This window comes from Ciconia boyciana, chromosome 6 (assembly GCF_034638445.1).
Source record: "Ciconia boyciana chromosome 6, ASM3463844v1, whole genome shotgun sequence".
Taxonomy (NCBI): Eukaryota; Metazoa; Chordata; class Aves; order Ciconiiformes; family Ciconiidae; genus Ciconia; species Ciconia boyciana.
This window is the reverse complement of record NC_132939.1, coordinates 47,092,767-47,110,905: the sequence shown is the minus strand read 5'-3', so window position 1 is coordinate 47,110,905 and position 18,139 is coordinate 47,092,767. Positions and strand designations below refer to the sequence as shown.

Sequence of the window (18,139 nt, the reverse complement as noted above, 5' to 3'; positions counted from 1 at the left end):
CCTGTTCCAAAGCATGGTAATTTTCTAACTTAAGCCACCAATGTATGCAGTATGTTTTTAAAATTACTTCAGTATTAAACCTGGCCTTAAAGCACTGCAAGTTAGTTATCTGCATCTGGAGTAAGTGTTCCTGCTAGAAGAGGAGTTCCTACTGTGTCTTTGCTGTTTTGTTTCCACACTTGCACCAGTTCTAAAGTCCCCGCAACTATGGTGTCCAAATTGAGGATTTGCTCTGGTTAAAACTTTGTTCTGGATGTCCGTGTTGGCAAAAGGGAAGAGGTAGAAATGAGTATCAGGAGGAAGGTGTTGGTGCAGTTTATACTCAGTGACTGCATAGCTGTAGCATAATTGTATCCTAAGAGCAGACCCTTGCTTCTGAAAAATTACTTTCAAGATATTAACACCAGGCTTGAAATACAGACTTGCTCCAGCACCTAAGATGAGCAGGTGTCACTTTCCAAATAATACAGTGTCTGGTGAGGCCAGCAAGTATGTGTGCCTTCATTGATTCATCAGCTGTTACAGAGGTCAGTACAACTCTGGCTTCCTTTCCCATACGATAGTATGAGTGCCATGGGTGAATAACTGTTTTTTTTCTGTCTGCTGACCCCCACCCCTCATTAATTATTTGCTCTTGTCCTTTCTTGATGTATTTAGGATCAACCTCTTTCCTAGGTGTTGATGTTTCTTTGATTAGAATATTTTTAAAAATACATTTCTTATTGTATCTGTCCATAAGATGCAATTTGAGTACAGTCCAGAAAAATTTGAGCAACATCCTAGATACATCAGTGTCCTAGCCCTCTTTTCAGTGTGGTGTTGTTATTAATATAGGCATTTATTGAAATGTATTATCTTGGTTTCCTTCTTGTCTTCTAGCTGCTCTCATGCACATCTGGCAACATCCTTTATAATATGTTTGGAAACCAAAGAGTTGCAGAATTGTATGCCAATCTTAATCTGTTTAGATTACCTAATAGGTTGTAATTTTCCTAAGACTAGGAATACTGGCAAAAACTATTCTGCAAGGAGTAAGACTTGTCACCTTTGATGCTACAGATAGGGGATTCATGTCTTGGAGAGTGTTCTTTCACACATAGCTATTCTATTATAGGGTAGCTATTCTATAACTTTTAGGAATACAGATAGCAATTTGTATCTAATGGCTGGGTTTCTATGTTTTGATACATTGACTTTTGAGATCTGATCTTTAACTTAATTCTTTGAACAAGTAGTCTAGTTAAAACCATGATGTTTTCCCCCCCAGTGCTGAGTGAGACCTTGCCTTGTAGCTGTGAAGTTTTTCTGTAATAGTCACAAATATTATGTATTATAGTAATTGTACTTGAGATGGACATGCACATGTATTATACAACTAGTCAAGCTCTTATCTTCAGGAGATGGTATGTAAGTAGCAAGGTGACTTTTAGTGTGGATTTTATGCAGAAAGCCTTGCTTTGTTCTGTGTGCTGACATATATGCAATGTTGAGACCATGTATACAATGACTTTTTTGTCCGTGGTGTCATTTCCACCTCATAGATGAGTACAGTGTTTACATCAGCATCTTTAGGCTAACGGCTATGGAGACATATAATTATGCTTATTTTGTTACACTAATATAGGCTTCCAAAGTTGAGTCTATTTTAATATTTTCCAGTTACTTTTTCAATTCTCATAATCCTGAGAATACATTGTTTAGATTAATAAAACAATTCATTTCTATTTTGTTTTTCCCTGTAGTGAGCCCAGGAAGCCTCACTGTTCTGTTATTTGTGCCTACCCAGTTCCTGGTGAAGGGGGAAGGCAGTTTTTTCATTTTGGTTGGCCTGGATGTAAGCAATGCCCTCTACGTAGCTTCGCAAGCTAAAGAACTTTAATGAGGTGTTAGATTAAACTGCACTAAATTGGTAACTGTGACTTTGGTTATCAACAGCTTAGCAACCTCGTATATGGAGACTGACAGTATTTATCAGTAATGGCTGAACCTAGCTGGAAGTTCTTTGAGCTGGGTGGGGGGTTGCAGAGCTTATAGCTAATCGGAGGGCCAGGGACTACTCTGAAATGTCTATCTGTCATTTCTTGAATTAATGTCTCACAACTGCCTCTCTTTAAATTTTTACTATAGGTAAATCATATTGTGCACAATGGAGGATTATACAAAAGGCCTTTCAATGAAGCTTTTGAAGAAACACCAATGCTGGTTGCTGTGCTGACCTACGTAGGCTATGGTGTTCTCACTCTCTTTGGATATCTGCGAGATTTCATGCGACAGTGGAAGATTGAGAAGTGTCAAAATGCAACAGAAAGAGAAGAACAAAAGGTAACCACTGGGAAATAACGATCAGTGGGAAATGATGTGGCTGAGGCTATACCTAGAGCATTTCTTTAGCAGAAGCAGTGTTGTTCAAAGTTTTCTGCTGTTTTCCTTGTCTTCTGAATGCCCCAAATATTATGCTAGTACTGCTGTGTTGTTAAACAAAATAATGTTTCTTTTAGTTGGGTTATTTTTTGGTGGAGCAGTTCTCTCATCTGGTTCACTGCAAAGCTGCATCAACAGTTATATCAACATGCTGAGAGATGCCCCAGCTGCAGAAACAAGGGTTTGGGGAAGAGAGACTGCATATGCCAGCATCACCAGCCAAAGAAATGCTTATCAAAGGATCTGGTTTGACAGCAGCAGGAGGCTTTCTGATGCTGCTCTGATGGCTGTGTTTTGATTTGGAAGCATGCTATTAATTCTCTTTAGCCTAAGCAGTTGCAAAGAAAAGCTTGTGGATGAGAACCAAAGCACAATCTGGATGACTTTAAATTCATCTGGAGTCCAGAATACTAGCAGGTTAGCTGGTGAGTAATCTGAGGTACTGACTCCTGACTTACTGATGGCAATTAAAAATAATTAATTCATAATAAGACCTATTCACAAAAGCTTCTGTTACCAGAAAAGTCCTGTCTGCTTCAGCAGTTAGTCTGGAATAGATAATCCTAATTTTGAGCAGTTGTAAAATACTTTTAGAAACCTTTATTCCCCACAGGAATTAATTACTGTTAAGAAAGCTACTGCTGAAACTTGCAGTTTGCAAGCTATTTCCTGCTAACTCCTAGCGTGAGCCCTCTTAGCACAGTGTGAATACCAGTGAGCTTTGCTCCAATGGTGGAGTGAATTGGCTTACGCTTGCTGACCGGCGTTCTGTTTTTCTCAACTGCTCTGGGGAGCCAATCTGGCCTATAAAGTGTTAAGGGAGTTTGTTTTCCAGTTGCTGGTTTCTGGTTCTCTTCAAGCAGTTGGCTAGCAGAAAATAGGGGGGGCAGGAAGGGCATCTTACTAATGCAAACAAATAATCAGGGGCGGGGGGACGACGACACATGAGGATGGGTAGAAAAAAAAGGAAGGCTGCTTTGGAGGCATTTTTTAGAGGCAGCACTGGAGTAAAGTGCATGTCATCATATGGTAGATTAGCTAAGATGCAGTAAACTAACCAATTGCTAAAATTACTTCACAGTAGTTTCTTTGTGTGAGCATTGTGAGGTGGAATTAAGCTGATTCGTAGTAAGGCACCTAATTCCAAAATAGAAACAGTCTCATAGGAGTTTAATGAGTAATAGGTATTTCATATTGGTTAAAAGTACAGGAGTTTAAATTTACACTGTTTCCAGTTCTGACTTCTGGAGTCTGGAAGTAAAAATCTTGGATCCCTTTTAACAGTTACAATATCTGAATAAGGATTGCTGGCTAAATCTCAGCTTGAAACTTGATGTGTTCATTAATGTCATTTGAGCTACTGTGGTTTATGTCACCTGAGAACATGATACCCTTGTATTTTTCTGTGTGTAAATTAGAAGTTGATACAGAAGAGAACAGTCAAACAGTTGCAGAAATCTACCAAGACATTAGAATACAGGTTTAAATATTGGTCTGTACTGATGGTACTTGAGGATTATAAGGGGTAAATGAAGTGTTGGTGCAGTTACTCTATACTCTAGTTGTTATATTTCCGTTTCACAGTTTTTGTGAAATGCTTGTTCTGTTACCAGTGTGTAAGGTGCACGACTTCTTACAGGAGTCCTTTTCTGTGGGAGCAGTCATGACTGCTCCCATAAGAGTGTGGAAAAAGAGGACCTCAGGCAGTAGGTCTAATTTGGGAATACATTATTGATGTTAGGCTCTCAGTAAAGATTGTCACAGAGGATGTTGAAGCACAGAGTTTGTTAGCAACTGATTACCCAAGTTCTAAAAAAATTTAGCCTTGAAATTTTTTATAAATTCACTTAGCATTGCATCTTACCCTGAAAGACATTTCCTTAACAAGTATACCTCCTGGACAGATGAATTGAAAACCTTTGAGTTTGTGTGTTGGTCATGGCTTGCAGGGACAAGATGCATGTATTCTGGTTTTGTTTTGTACATAGGATGTCTGTGGATGGAGCTAATAAGAAGTGCCAGTGAATATTGCGTAAGAATGAAAAATAGGAAATCCTGTTTAAAAAAGTTTTGGTGTTGAAGAAATCTCAGCCTAGTGTACTTCCCCAAATCATGTTTCTAGTGCTTAGGTTGGAATAGCTGTTTCCGATATTGGACAAATAGAAAAGTGATCATGTGAGGTCTAGAACATACAGCACTTATCCTCACACTTTGCTGCTTTAAGCTTTGTTTGCCTGCAAATGAATTGATGAGAGCACGTTGCACTGTATCTAGTGGGGGAGCCAGGTTTTATTTTGGTGCGGGGGTGGGGGTGCTCAATGACTTGTTTTGAAACAGTTTCTCATGATTTTCAAATATTTGAATTGCTCAAGCTGCTGGCTGACAGCCCAATCATCTTTTGGTAAGGGAATGCAGATAATAGTGTGCAGAGAAGGCTTAACTCACGCTTTTTTTAAAATTAATACATGCAAATCGGAGGAGCCCTGCGGTTACCCTGGGGTAGTCTCTGGCAGATTTGTGACCTCTGTGTGGGAAATAACACTTTTATTATTTAAATTCTAAAGAGCCAACTAGATGATTTTCTTAAGTATCAAGCAAAAGGCTTAGCTTTAGCTTTTTGAAATAGTTCATAATTGCTTAGGTGAGAAGCTTGAAGCAAAGGCAGTGGGAGTAGCTATGTAGCTGAACAGTGTGTGACAACCTGCTTTGTGAGCAAAACGAAATTACGTAGCGTGAGGAAGTATTTCATAAGATTGAATGAACCTGGCCTGAAAGTCATGGTATTGAAGTATGTGGATTTTCTGTGGTGTGTTTCTGAAGCTGATCACAGTAAAAAGCTTAACGTAAACTTAGGTCCAAAATGTAGACAAACACAAAAAAAGCCACCTTCAGTTTTTGTGTGTTTTGGAGGGCAATTTATTTCAGTAGAGCAAATCCTTCCTTAAATTGTCACTTAATATTGTAATCTTAGTCTGCACATCAGAACTAGAAACTGAGTGACCAAACTAATTTAAAGTGCAGGCTTTCCAACAGGTCTATATATTGGGACTGTCTCTGACAGTGGGTAAATTCCCTGGAATTTATTAGAGCCTTGCATTGAAATTAATGATTCCAGGAAAACCTAATATTCACTCATCATTAGAACACAAGGTGAAAAGGGACAGGCTTTGCTAGTAGTGATTTCCAGGAAACAGTCTGATGCGGTTTGGCTTTGTTTAAAATGTATCCAGCTGGGCTTTTCCTGGAAACCAGTGTTGTGTAGCACATCCTCTCTGAAGCTTTATCAGTCTATTTTAGGTATGGGTAGGTGGCAAGATTAACAATTCTCAATTATCCTGGATTCAATTTATGCATACCAAATTTAATGTAATGTCTGGTCATACAATATAGTTAAATCTGCAAAATGCTTGTAGGATTTTATAGGCAGGATAAAAATCACTTGTACCTTTTTTCTGGTCTGATTTGCCTCTTGGTTACCTTGTACGTTTTGTATACAGGAGCAATTGTGCCAATGCGGACAGTAACTCTAACGTACCTCTTCATGCTCAGTAGCTTGCCCAGTTAGGACGTGCTTCTAGCATCTGGGGTTTTCAAACACTTGTTCACAGGAATCCAGGTGTAGGAGTGTCTCGGGCAGTAAACTGGAATCTTTTGCTCAATGTTGTCTTGGCATCTGTATAGCTCATCAGAGGCCTCCTCATGGTAAAAAGGCTACCCACAGTTATTGCTCCACTTTTTCTTGACTCATGTAGCACTGAGATGGAACTAGTCCTTCTGCTTCCTTTTAGAAGCCTGAAATTTATTGCAGTTGTCTATTTGATTTCCATTCAAGAGTCAGTTTTGTATTATCAGGGAATGCATTATGTGAATTGCAAATAAGCCTGTTGGTGCTCATGGCACCATTTGTTAGCTTAGGTGCAACGCTGTGAAAACTTGGCTCTAAAAGCAGCATAATCACTGCATTTGCATGTCACTGTGCCCCAAGCTAATGGTTACAAAGCTCTCATTATGACCTTCCCTTGTTGTAGTATTAATTTACAGTATGATGAAATCTTGAATACCCAAATCAGCTATGCTAAGGTGCTGCACCTCAAGGGAGAATTTTATTCTTCCCTTGTTTTGCTCTTTCTTGAAATTGCTATGCCTTTCAGCCTTCTGGGAGACCACTAGTACTTAGGTTTCTTCATCAAGCATCACCTTACTAATAGGGGATGTGTTCTAGGCTTAAATCGACAGGAATGGAGCTGTTTAGGATTTCTTAGCTCAATGTTCATATGAATTCAAATGGAAGAACATGCTGCTTTTCTTCCCTCCTTTGGAAACAGTATAACCTTTGCAGTTGTTTGACTGTGCTTACTCTGAAGATTGCTCAAAGAATCAACTCACTCCTAGAATATTTTTCCTCCAAATGAAGCTGTTCCGTCTCAGGCTGATTCTTAGGGTCTGTTATGGCTAGAAAGAGTGTTGGATCTGAAATAGGATGAGAACTTGATGGAAAAATAACAATAAGCTCTGAAGGCCTTTTAAAGGTGATAGTGATTGTTTCTAGCAGTAGGACACTGTTGCAGCACAGCATGGTGGCTGCATGTGCCAAAAATTTGAAATAGTATGGATTGATAGATTTTGTCCCCCTGCCCTCCCCATATGTTTCTTCTTGGTTCAAAGATTGAAAATGTTTAATTTCCATGAGGAATTCAAGTGGTCTGTTTGGTGTACTGTCCCCTCTACTGTCCATCTGAAATGCCCCACTGTAGAAAGACGCGGGGGGGAACAAACAAACAAAAAAAACAACTCCCAAACCAACCAGGCAAACTGTCTGGTCCTGTATGCTAGCTCCAAAAGAGGGCTCTCAAACTCCAAAAGTCAGTACCAGTTTATAAAGGCACGATATCCCTACCATTTCTCTTTTTTGTGTTCTCGGATTGCATGGGTCATGAGAACCTCTTGGTGGGATTAGGATTACTGAGGAAATAGACAATCCAGTTTTGATTTCTGCCAAAATACCATTTCCTGCCTGTCCTATTCCAGGAACTTTCTCATAAGAGCTACCGGAGGGTGGTTTATTGAGGGGGCGGGACAGACAACAAAGGGGCTGGCATTGAGCTGATGCCTCACATAGAGCCCTTTGCTATAATCTTACAGTTCGGTACCCCTCAACACTAAGGCTAGTGTGCCATATTAGACCTTAATTCCCTTACCCATAATTTGTTCCTTGAATTAGTGTTGACTTTTAAGACACCTTTTTTCCTTATCATAACCCATTCGGTTCAGAGAACTTCTCTACTTCACAGTTTAATCACTTTAAACTTAATTATACTGTTGGCTTGTAAGATCATACTTGCATTATATATCTTGGTGGTGTCAATCTGTTGTGTGTGATTGACTTTATTTCACCAGTTGAGCTTGTTACTCTTCCTGCTTTGTCAGCTTGGGTTTCAAAATAAAACATGCTCTATCTAATCAGTAATCTGAGGTGAGTTTGGACTGTATCAGGCCAGGCATACCTGCTTGAGTTGGTATAATGACTCATTTCCAGTCTTGGCTCCTAGACAAGAACCTTGGCTAAAATCTCAATTGTTTCCTGGGTCACGTAGTTAGTGTGCTTGAATAGCTACTGCAAAGCTGAATTATCATGCAGAGATGGTTAAATGGAGTTGAAAATGCTTAACAGAATCTCAGTAGATTATAATTAGACATAACAAGTACAAGTCCCTCAAGTATTGATCTTCTAATGTGCCAGAGTTTCTTTTTGATCTTCTCACTTCCCCCACCCCTCTACAAATGATGTACCAGAGAGTTTCAGACACTTGTAGATAATTATTTCAATTTTGTGTCGTGAATCGGGATATTCTTAGTATATTGGTACAAGCACTCTCATGCATATAACCACTTTGTAATAGAGTACAGTAGCTATATAACTTTTCGTATATGAAGGAAGTTCTCGAACGCATTTGTCAATACCAAGATGTTTTTCTCCATTGTAAGTGACCAGTTTGTTAGTGATTCAATCTTGAAACCCACTTTCTGCCTGGAACAACGTGAGACACTGAAGTCGAGGAAGGATAGAGCTTTGTAGCTACTTCAGAAACCTAATGATTTTCTAGGGGATTACAGCTTTGTATTAGCTGACCTACTACCCCTGTTAACCCCTCTTGACAAAGAGCCTTCAGAGAAGACCTGGCATATCTGAAATAATGCAAAACTATACTTAAGTAGAGGAACATGGAAGAAATAATTGCCCTTCTGTGCATCTTGGCTCACAGAAATCTTGTTCCCGCTGTCTGTCTTTGCTGAGAAAGGACATACTTGTGATTCCCTGGAGGAGTGAACACTGGCTAAATTTGGTTTGTTTTTCCATAGTTGAAATGAGGAAAATTAGTATCTTTTTGCCTTTTTGGCATGTCATTATGCACAGGCAAACCAGAAGGGGGCTTAGGTGCAACTACATCTGCTTAGAAGGTGGCACTTTTGGGCTCCGTCTTTCCCGTGACACTGCTGGGAGGAGGATGCAAAAGGATGGACCCAGATGGTTCCTTTACTCCAAACTGAAAGGACAAAGTTGTTAAATCATTAAAATAGGAAGGTAAAGAAAAAAGTACTCTTCCTGCAGTCAAGCATTGTTAAGTAAAAGCTTGTCAGTGCCTATTTGTTTGAGTTGTTATTAAAAAGCTGGCATAAATGCTCCCAGTTTTACTTCAGTGGTACAAGTGTCAGGCACTGTAATGTATGGTCAGACAGATATTCTGTCTTGCTTATCCTGTCACCAAAAATAAAATGTGCCTCACCATGTTTACATTTCTCTTGTGAAAAACAGGAAGAAATGCTATGCTGGTTCTAACCTTTGTCATAAATTCTACATTTTCCTTTTGTAGATTATTAAAAAGGCACTTCCCCGCTCCCCCCCAGTAGCAAATGAATTATGCTTTTTTATCACTACTGAATGTCAAACTTCCTTTTAATTGAATAGTAATAAGGAAATCTCATGACTTTGGAACATTTTAAGTAGGCCAGAAAAAAATGTTCTTGAGTGCTCAGAGGTCCTTGCTGTCACAGTTAGTTTGACATTCTTGTGTGTTATCCATTCAAGACAGTCACTTACTTTTCCTGAAAAACGTTGCAAGGGAAGCTAGAATTCAGGAAATGCTCATGCAAAGAAATCCTGCGGGACTTAAGTGCCAATAAGCTGTGCAGGAGAGAAGTGCCATAATGTAGCTTACTAGCTCGGATTCAGAACAAAAAATTGTGGAAGGTTCTAACGGTAGTCTCTGTAATAATTCTAGTACTGCTATATTAAATGTATTTCTTACGTACAGAATAAAATACAGCAGAGTACCTCAGTTTTCAAATTCTTTGTGTATTCAGTAGAGCAATGCATACTGTTTGGTGCCAAAAAGCAATTGCATGTTCCCTTGCTCTGCTTAACTCTGAAGGCTGCATATGAATCTCTTGCAAAGATTATATGGCCATGCATTTCACGAAGGGGGTTACTGTATGTTTCGAGAGAGGTGCTCTCCTCAACCATCCAGCCAGAGCTGGCAAGAGAGCCAAGGTATTTCAAGTTCCAGTTGAGTTCAGAGAACAAGACCTCATTGTGTCATTAGGCACTCCCAATTCAGTTTCTGTGTTGCTTGCAGCACTCCCTCTCCTATACGTTAGAATTCTTTGAGGCTTTCTAACTCGAAGCATGACCTAATGCCATGATTTCCTAGTTGTGGTTGATGGCTTTTAGATTCTATGAGCTACTTAAGTCATATACAAATAAGCACGTACTGTTGAGGAAATCTTGGGGGCGTGGTAGATTTGCAGGTTGAAAAAGTTTGGAAATCACATTTAGCAGATGGATTTTGCACTAGCAGATAAATCTCTTCAGTTTTGCTACTGTCTCACCTTCAAATAATTTTGCACTGGCACGCATTTCCAGGATTAAAAACACTTTGGGTGGAATTGGCTTGCCATGAAGAACTCTCTAACTTCTTGAGTTTTCTTGCCTTTTTTCATTTATAAATTACACCCAAATGACAGAAACAACTTATTCCTCTTATTCCTAGTTTGCTGTAATATATATTTTCCTTTTACTGTAAGTGCTTTTGATGTGTTTCAGGACTTTGTCCCATTGTACCAGGACTTTGAAAATTTCTACAACAGAAACCTCTACATGCGCATTAGGGACAGCTGGAACCGTCCAATCTGCAGTGTGCCAGGGGCCAAAGTGGACATGATGGAGAGAGTTTCCCATGACTATAACTGGACATTCACGTGAGTCAAAATTGAAGAAAAGGCTTCCAACAACTGTCTTTAAGTAGAGGGTCTATAAGAGCAAGTTGCAGGCTTTGAGGTTAAAGGAGCAGTGAATTGTGCTTTTTTTTGAGCTTTCCAGTGGCTTGACTCGATGAATTTTGCTCTTTTGAAACACATCTGGCCACCAAGGTGATTATTTGTATATAGTCTTTTGGCTACTTACTAAGGCTCCTGATTGTGTTAAGATTTCATGGGCACATGCCTATAATAAAATTAAAACTGTTGTGTGTGATGACCAAAATCTGGAGTAGATAGTTTGGATTGCACTGCTACTTGTGACTTTCTGTTGATTTAGAATCAGTCCTGACACTTGAAGTAAACATTGCTGCCCGGAACTGAATTTAACACGATTGTTTTGAGTCAGAACTGAAGTAGTTTGTAGAAACAAAATCAGAAATGCAAGGACAAGGATTTTTACAAATTGGAAATGACATCACAAGTTTGATGTGAAGAGGTTTATAGCACAGTACTTGGTGAAACTAGTCATGTCTCTCCTTGGCTTTCAAGGGCAAAATAATTAAAACTTTTGTTCCGCTAAACTTCCTTAATCTCCTTCTCATGTATTGTTAGCACAGCAGTGCCAGATGTGTTTCCGTTCTGTGGTTAGAGGATATCCTGCTTGAGGGGCTGCCAAGTTAATTGATCTAGAGATCTTATTTTGTAATTAAAAATAAAGTTGTATGTTTCTGGGATGGAGGGGGGACATGTCAGAGAAACAACAAACGGCTTGAGAAGCTTCAAGCAATTTCTGATATGATAGCAAATTCACCTTTTAATGTAAACTCTTCTGGGAACTAGTTTGAGACCATAAGATAGGTAGGGAAAGCATCTTTTTCACTGATAGTTTCAGTTTGTTGATGAGGGGCAGTACTGAAATAATTTAATGGTTGGTTCTATTGATTTTTTTAACATTTCAGTGTATATTCTAGGAAACTGAAATAAGAATCTTCTGGTGTAGTTAATTTTTTTTAATTGTGGGTGTCCTAACTTGCGGTGTTTTTAAAATACAGGTACACGGGGAGAGTGATAAAGGGCATCATTAATATGGGTTCCTACAACTACCTTGGATTTGCACAGAAGGCTGGGACTTGCCAAGAAGCAGCAGCTAAAGTTCTGTCCCAGTATGGAGCTGGGGTGTGCAGTACTAGGCAGGAGATGGGTAAGTTGGAGCAAGATAGGATGTTCCCTGAATGTATGTTTCAAAGTCTGTAATCTGATCGCAGGTCTTTGAAACATTACTTGTTCCAGCTTTTGAACTTTAGACTAATCAATAAAGAAGCTTTTACTTTAGTGAAGACAAATTGACTTGCTGGGTTTAGTTTGCATGGCACAGCAGTTGGCTCACGTTTTCATTTTTTTTTTTTTCAGTGTTCCTTTATGAGCCTTTAAATAAAAAGCAGCCTGGTTAGTGGAAATTCTTCTCATAGAATATAGCAATAGTGAAAGCTTCTCCTCACTCTGAATTTCTCATTTGTTTTATGTGCAGGAAACTTGGACAAACATGAGGAGCTGGAAAAGCTAGTTGCCAGGTTCCTAGGTGTGGAATCTGCAATGGCATATGGAATGGGGTTTGCAACCAACTCTATGAACATTCCTGCTTTAGTTGGCAAGGTATGGCTTAAATCACTGGCAAAAGCTCATCTAACAAAGATTCTGCTGGTTGGGTTTTTTAAAAGCTACTTGTTTGGTTTTGTTTTTCTTCAGTGGCAACCCCTGGAGATATTCTGTATGGAAACTATAGGTCACAGTACGGATCTCTAACCTTTGCAAATATCTTCTTGGGAAACAGCATCCATGGGACCAGTAGCAGTCCAGATCTTGCCCTCTTTCTGGGAGAGAGCCTAGCATGTTAAGGCTTGCTTCCTCAGGCTACTCATTAGTGTATGAAATGGTGGCTGATTAACAGGCTGATTGGCTGAAGGTATTTTGATGCTCTTGAGACACTAAGAAGTGACTCTGTCAGTGAGACACACAGATAAGCTGAATTGCATGTTGGTACATACAGGATTTATTATCTTTGAGCGACAGCTGAAAAATCCTTCCTTTGAAGGAGCAAAATCCTAGTATAAAAGCTATTTGAGAGAAACAAGGTAAAATGTAAAGATGTCTACTGAGTGCCCCATGAAACAGTACATAGTGCAGCCTGAGTGTCCTGCATCTCAAACGATGGGTTTTTTAGTTATTGGAAAATGAAATGGAGGAGAGCTCTTTGTTTGCATCTTCTGATGCAAATTATATGTTCTCTTAGCTCCTACTTAGAGTAAAATAGTGCAAGTACTGGAACTGTTTCCTCTTTCTGAAAATGATTCACTGTTAGTCTAATACTAGTAGCTTATTGGAATTCTTTGTCCCTGTGTAATGAGTTATTTTCCCTTTATTCCATTTATTTATTTTTCCACTTCCTGAGATCACTTTGTAAATTCTTCTACTTGTGATATCTACAGATTATAAAATTGCTGCCTTGTTCTTCCCGGCAAATTTTCCTCCTGGTGAATCTCTTCTTGACTAGTTGTAGTGTCTTTCTGCATGCTATTTAATTTGTAACAATGAAGCAGCACTGTCTACATAATGCCTCTTTTCTTTTGGTTTGTTAAGTTTGAAATATCAGATGCTTTCCATAATGAAAGACGTTTTTGAGTCCGATGCCAGAGAGAAATTCAGTGTTTAAAATCTAGTCTTTCTGGAGTCAAATACCTCTGCAGTGCTATGATTTTGAACAACTTCTGTCACTCCTGACATATCTTTTACTTGCATTTTTCTGCTCTTTGTCTTCCCACATCTCCCCGATTTTCTCCAACAGAAAAATGATTCATGATTTCTGTGAGACCTTTCAGATTCAGAACATACATGGTCAGATACATTTAAGTAGACTTCTGTCTGTTGTAAGTCAGTACAAAATACCCATTACTGCAGAGTTACTCAATCTTTTTTTCTGTGTATGTGGATCCCACTGTATATCTTTAATACCTTAAGAGAATACCCTTGAGACACCTTACTCCGCTCCTTAGTTTTCACATTTGAACTTTAACAGTTTTTACAACCATTAAGAGAATCCGAACAGTAAATTACAAGGCATGTAACATACCTGTTGTCATGCACATAACTTGCACATTTACTAAACCAACTCTCTTCATAAATGGATACAGCAGTCTGTACTGTGTTTAGTAATGAGCATACTTAGTTTTTGTGCACTTTATTTAAAGTAGTAAGAAGCTTCTGCCTCATAACACTAGAAGTGCCCTTATACTCAGGTGAACACTCCAAACAGAAAATGCTCTCTTCTGAAGAAGAGAGTTCTTGTCAAATGAACCATTTCACAGTTCAGAACGTTCACTGAATGCTTTTTTTGGCTGCCTGAAGTTGCTTCTCACTACGCTCTTGATTTCTTCATTGTCTGCAAATAAGGACTCGCATAAATCCTGAATTCTGGCACCACCCAGTACACAATTGGCAGCGTGTGCACAGCCTGTTTGGCAGTGCTTTGATAGAGTCCTCAGTAAGGCCCAGGGACTGCCATGCTTGATTAAACTCTTGGGCTGTCATTTTTTTTTTTACTACTGTTTGTGTGTCTCTGCATGTCCTACATACATTTTCAGGTGCAAAGCTGCTTGGAACACGAATTTTTGGAGGTTTGGCAAATATAATCAGTAATGGCATCTGCATTTGGCCAGAAGGAGTTTCATTGACAGTCACTGATATGATTTGAAGCTAATGATTATTTACATCGTATCTGAGCACCTATATTGCAACTTAATTAGCTTAAAACACAAACCACTGCAATAAAGTTACTCGTATATGTAATACTGAACCACCTGTTCTGGTTTTGCTCTGTGGAATCCTTAAGCACTTGGTTTACGTTGCTACTGAATCCTCTTAATAGCAACAAATGTGACTTGACTATCCTAGGATCCACCTCTACCCCATAAACTGATCAGCATTGATCAGCAAAAGGAATTCAAAAGCTTTATCAGCATTACCTAGGTGATCTTTATTCACTATGCCTTGTTAACAGCAGCTTCTACTAAGCAGATGCTGAAAACAGGTATAGTTGGTGTACACTGAAAGTTGTATTTCAGCACTGTTAAAGCATCACTAAAAACAGGTCTTTCTGCACCTGGCAGTTTTCAGCAGGAGAGACCCGCTGTTGACAACCAAGTTGTCAGCTGTCAAGTATGCTGAGTCTGGACCACAGATAATGTGAGATTTGAGGATTACATAGTCAGAAGTTGTTAGACCATTTGATACTAAGCTAGACTCTGAAACTTGCCTGTTTTGGAGTGTCATTAATGTAGTTACTGTAACTAGCTAATAACAGCATTCTATACTGCCTTTAGCACAGAGCTTTTCATTATAGCTCTGGATTGACAGAGGCTAGATAATGGAGTTAGAGTAATGGTGCTTGAAGGATCTTTTTTTGGTTGTAAGAAAACAAATTAATTCCCATGTATAGTTAGTTTGTGAAATTAAGTGCTCAGGACTGAGTTACAGAATTCATGTATGCAGCACTTTGTGGTAAAATGTGGCGTTCACTTCAGTTTCCGTGTCTGCCTTGTAGGATGGATTGATAAGTCTGGTCTTCACTGGCATATATTCTTCTTGATACCAGTAGTGTAATCTTCAATTGGTGTTAGTATTCTCGTGGATACTCTCTGAAATGCAAGTTTGCTGATAAATGCAACTGAAGTCTTATCATTGTAGTAGCAGCACTCAGTTTTACATATGATCTTCAGTGATTGCTGTACTGTACCAGTGGCTTCTTTGATCCTTTGCCCTCTCCCTAGTGGCAGACAATACTAGACACTTTACTTCGTCTTTGGTATTAAATTAATTTATTTTACCTAATTGAATGTCTGCTTCTGTTGCAGGGGGGTGAAAAGATGCTGCTCATCGATCTGTTAAATCTTCTTTCTCTACCAAAAGCTCGTACTTGTTTTTATGGAGAAGCTCCTTCTAGACTATTAATCGCTTCTTCCTCTTTTTTTAATCTATCACTTTTCCTACTTCCTACCATTTAAGAAGGGTACTAGTACTGGATTATTATATTCTGCTTTTGATATAGAAGCGTTTAACAGCAATGCCCTCTGACATAGTATACATACTCCTTGTCTGGTATAGTAGTTCCAAAGAGCAAACACTAGTTGGAGATTTCCATGCTTCTTATGCCAAAGTCTCTGAAATATGCAGTGTGAATCCTTGTAACAACAGTTTGAACACTTGAGATTTAGTGCAGTTTCTGGGGAAAACCAGTCTGGAGCTTTCCCAGGATGTAGAATATTTCTAGATATGTTGCAATTCTAGTGCAAAATTTCCTTTATTGTGGAGAAAATACTCCTGTTGACTGTGACAGCTCCTTGTGTAACTGTAGGCAATGCTTTTCACAGTCCCTTCTGGTAACTCTCATTGCAGAGAAGAAATGTTCTTGACTCTTCCCTCCACCAATTGTTAATAGAGAAACATAGAATGAGCATGTGCTTAGTGTCAAATCTTCAGCATCTTTACATGCTTTCTGGATTTTTAACTTAACAAAGTCAATTCTAGAGTTGCAGCAGGTTTGCATAGTAATTGGAGTGGGCCAAGGTTATTTAGAAACATTATTGCTCTTGCAAACTAATCCCCCAATATGCATTCCTGTAGTCCATAGTGATAACACTGCGACTGAATGTTCAGCATATCAGCTATTGACCTGTAATCGTTGCTGCTCTCAAAACAGAAGTATCCTGTTTTGATATTTGTCCAAGGATATATCTTCCCGTTTTTTGAAACAGCAAACAAATGCAATGTAATGTTTAATGGCTTCAGAAAACTTCTCAATTTCACTCTGCAATTTTGTTTTCCACTTCCTGTCTCTTGTATGTTACCTCCATCTACAAAGTACTTAATAGTTATTTTCATTAAAGAAAATTAGTCCCTTTGGTACCACTGAGCACACATGGGTTTAGTCAGTGGTTACCTCCTAATGTAAGAAATAGTGCAACTTCGATAAGGTCTTTAATGTAGGACTTCACTGGCCTGTTTCCTAGAAGCACTGTAGACTTGCTGAGTGAACTGCAGCAAGCTGCTCTGCGCTCTGTTTTACCTGGCTGCATAGGAGGATGAGTACTAATCATCAACTTGAGATATTCAGGCAGATTCAGGACTTCTGGGAAAGGTGAAACTTAAGTAGTTCTTTCAATTAACAGCAGTTGTGTATTTTTATTTGCCATACTAAGACTGCACATAGTTTCTTAGCAAGTCTTGCCTGGACTAGTTGCATTTATGTTGGAAATATATTTTTATTTTTTTTCTTAAATGATCTCTAAGCAGTTCAGAGCTGAAAGGTGTTACATGCTTGGCTGTGAAACATAACCTTTTCAATATCTTCCTCTTTCCCCTTCTGATTCAGGGCTGTCTGATTTTGAGTGATGAACTGAATCATGCATCACTAGTGCTCGGAGCAAGACTGTCAGGAGCAACTATTCGAATCTTTAAGCACAACAGTAAGTATCAGATGGTGGACTCTTTCTGCAGATGCTATAGATCAGATACAATCTCTTGTATCTTCTAGTAGTTGGAAATCCAATTTCATGCAAGGAAATCAATTGCTGGTTACCTGAAAGGTCAAAAGACTGCTGCTACTGAGAATTTAATCATCCTGAATTGGATATTTTTTTGATATGTTCAGTCTCAACTAATAACACTTTTATCCTGAGGCTGTTCTGGCTTACATCTTCTGCATGTGAAGAGGAACATGCTGCCCTTTGGCAAGTCTAGGTGCACTTGTGTTTTAACATGGCTTCTTGTTACTTGGATAGCTCAGCATGGTTAGACTATTCTAACAGTCCGTGTCACATAGTAATGCAATCTTATAGTGGTCTAGGTTACAATTTGGGGCATAAGGAAGTTTAATTTTAGGACCAGATGCCGACATGATCCTACAGTAACAAAAGCTTACAAATGCAGATGTCCTAGCTAAACTAGACAACCATGCATTGGTACAATGTAGTACAAAAGGAATTTTTGGGATGTGAAGCATAGATTAATTTCACTGAGTTAGTTGCTTTAAGTATTTTTTTCCAAAATACACAGAATTTTCACTTTGCTGGTTTCAGCGTCCATCAAAGGAGATATTTAGAATAACTTCCAGAGTAAAAATACTTAGGGTTTCCTTCTCTTATTCTCAGTGAAAGAGATACCTGGTTGTCCTTGATTAGTAAAGCCACCACCTTCATTCTTCAGCTGCTCCTAATACTCTTTATAGTGTTGATCTCCGAGATCATGACCACTCTTGCTCTCTTTGGAGTGTGTGGTGGTGACAGCAAAGCTTGGGTGGCTGCAATTACTTTCCTTTCTTTGTCTTACTTGATAGTGGATCCTGTGCTGTGCCTATTGTTTCTTTTGTGTTCTCTCTTTCTTATTCTCTATCATTTGAATAATTTTCTTC

General features: G+C 38.9%; 1 protein-coding gene across 2 annotated transcripts in view; it reads left to right on the top strand.

Moving 5' to 3' along the window:
• The window catches only part of SPTLC2 (serine palmitoyltransferase long chain base subunit 2), an 88,574-nt gene that overhangs the window by 17,452 nt on the left and 52,983 nt on the right, over nucleotides 1-18,139 (top strand). For both annotated transcript variants that reach the window (XR_012042938.1, XM_072863914.1), the window contains exons 2-6: nucleotides 2,128-2,322; nucleotides 10,523-10,677; nucleotides 11,730-11,878; nucleotides 12,206-12,330; nucleotides 17,102-17,195. Coding sequence is in view for 1 of the 2 variants with exons in the window: in XM_072863914.1 (XP_072720015.1) it covers nucleotides 2,128-2,322; nucleotides 10,523-10,677; nucleotides 11,730-11,878; nucleotides 12,206-12,330; nucleotides 17,102-17,195 (718 nt within the window). In the remaining variant the exon portion in view is untranslated. The remainder of the gene's footprint in view (nucleotides 1-2,127; nucleotides 2,323-10,522; nucleotides 10,678-11,729; nucleotides 11,879-12,205; nucleotides 12,331-17,101; nucleotides 17,196-18,139) is intronic.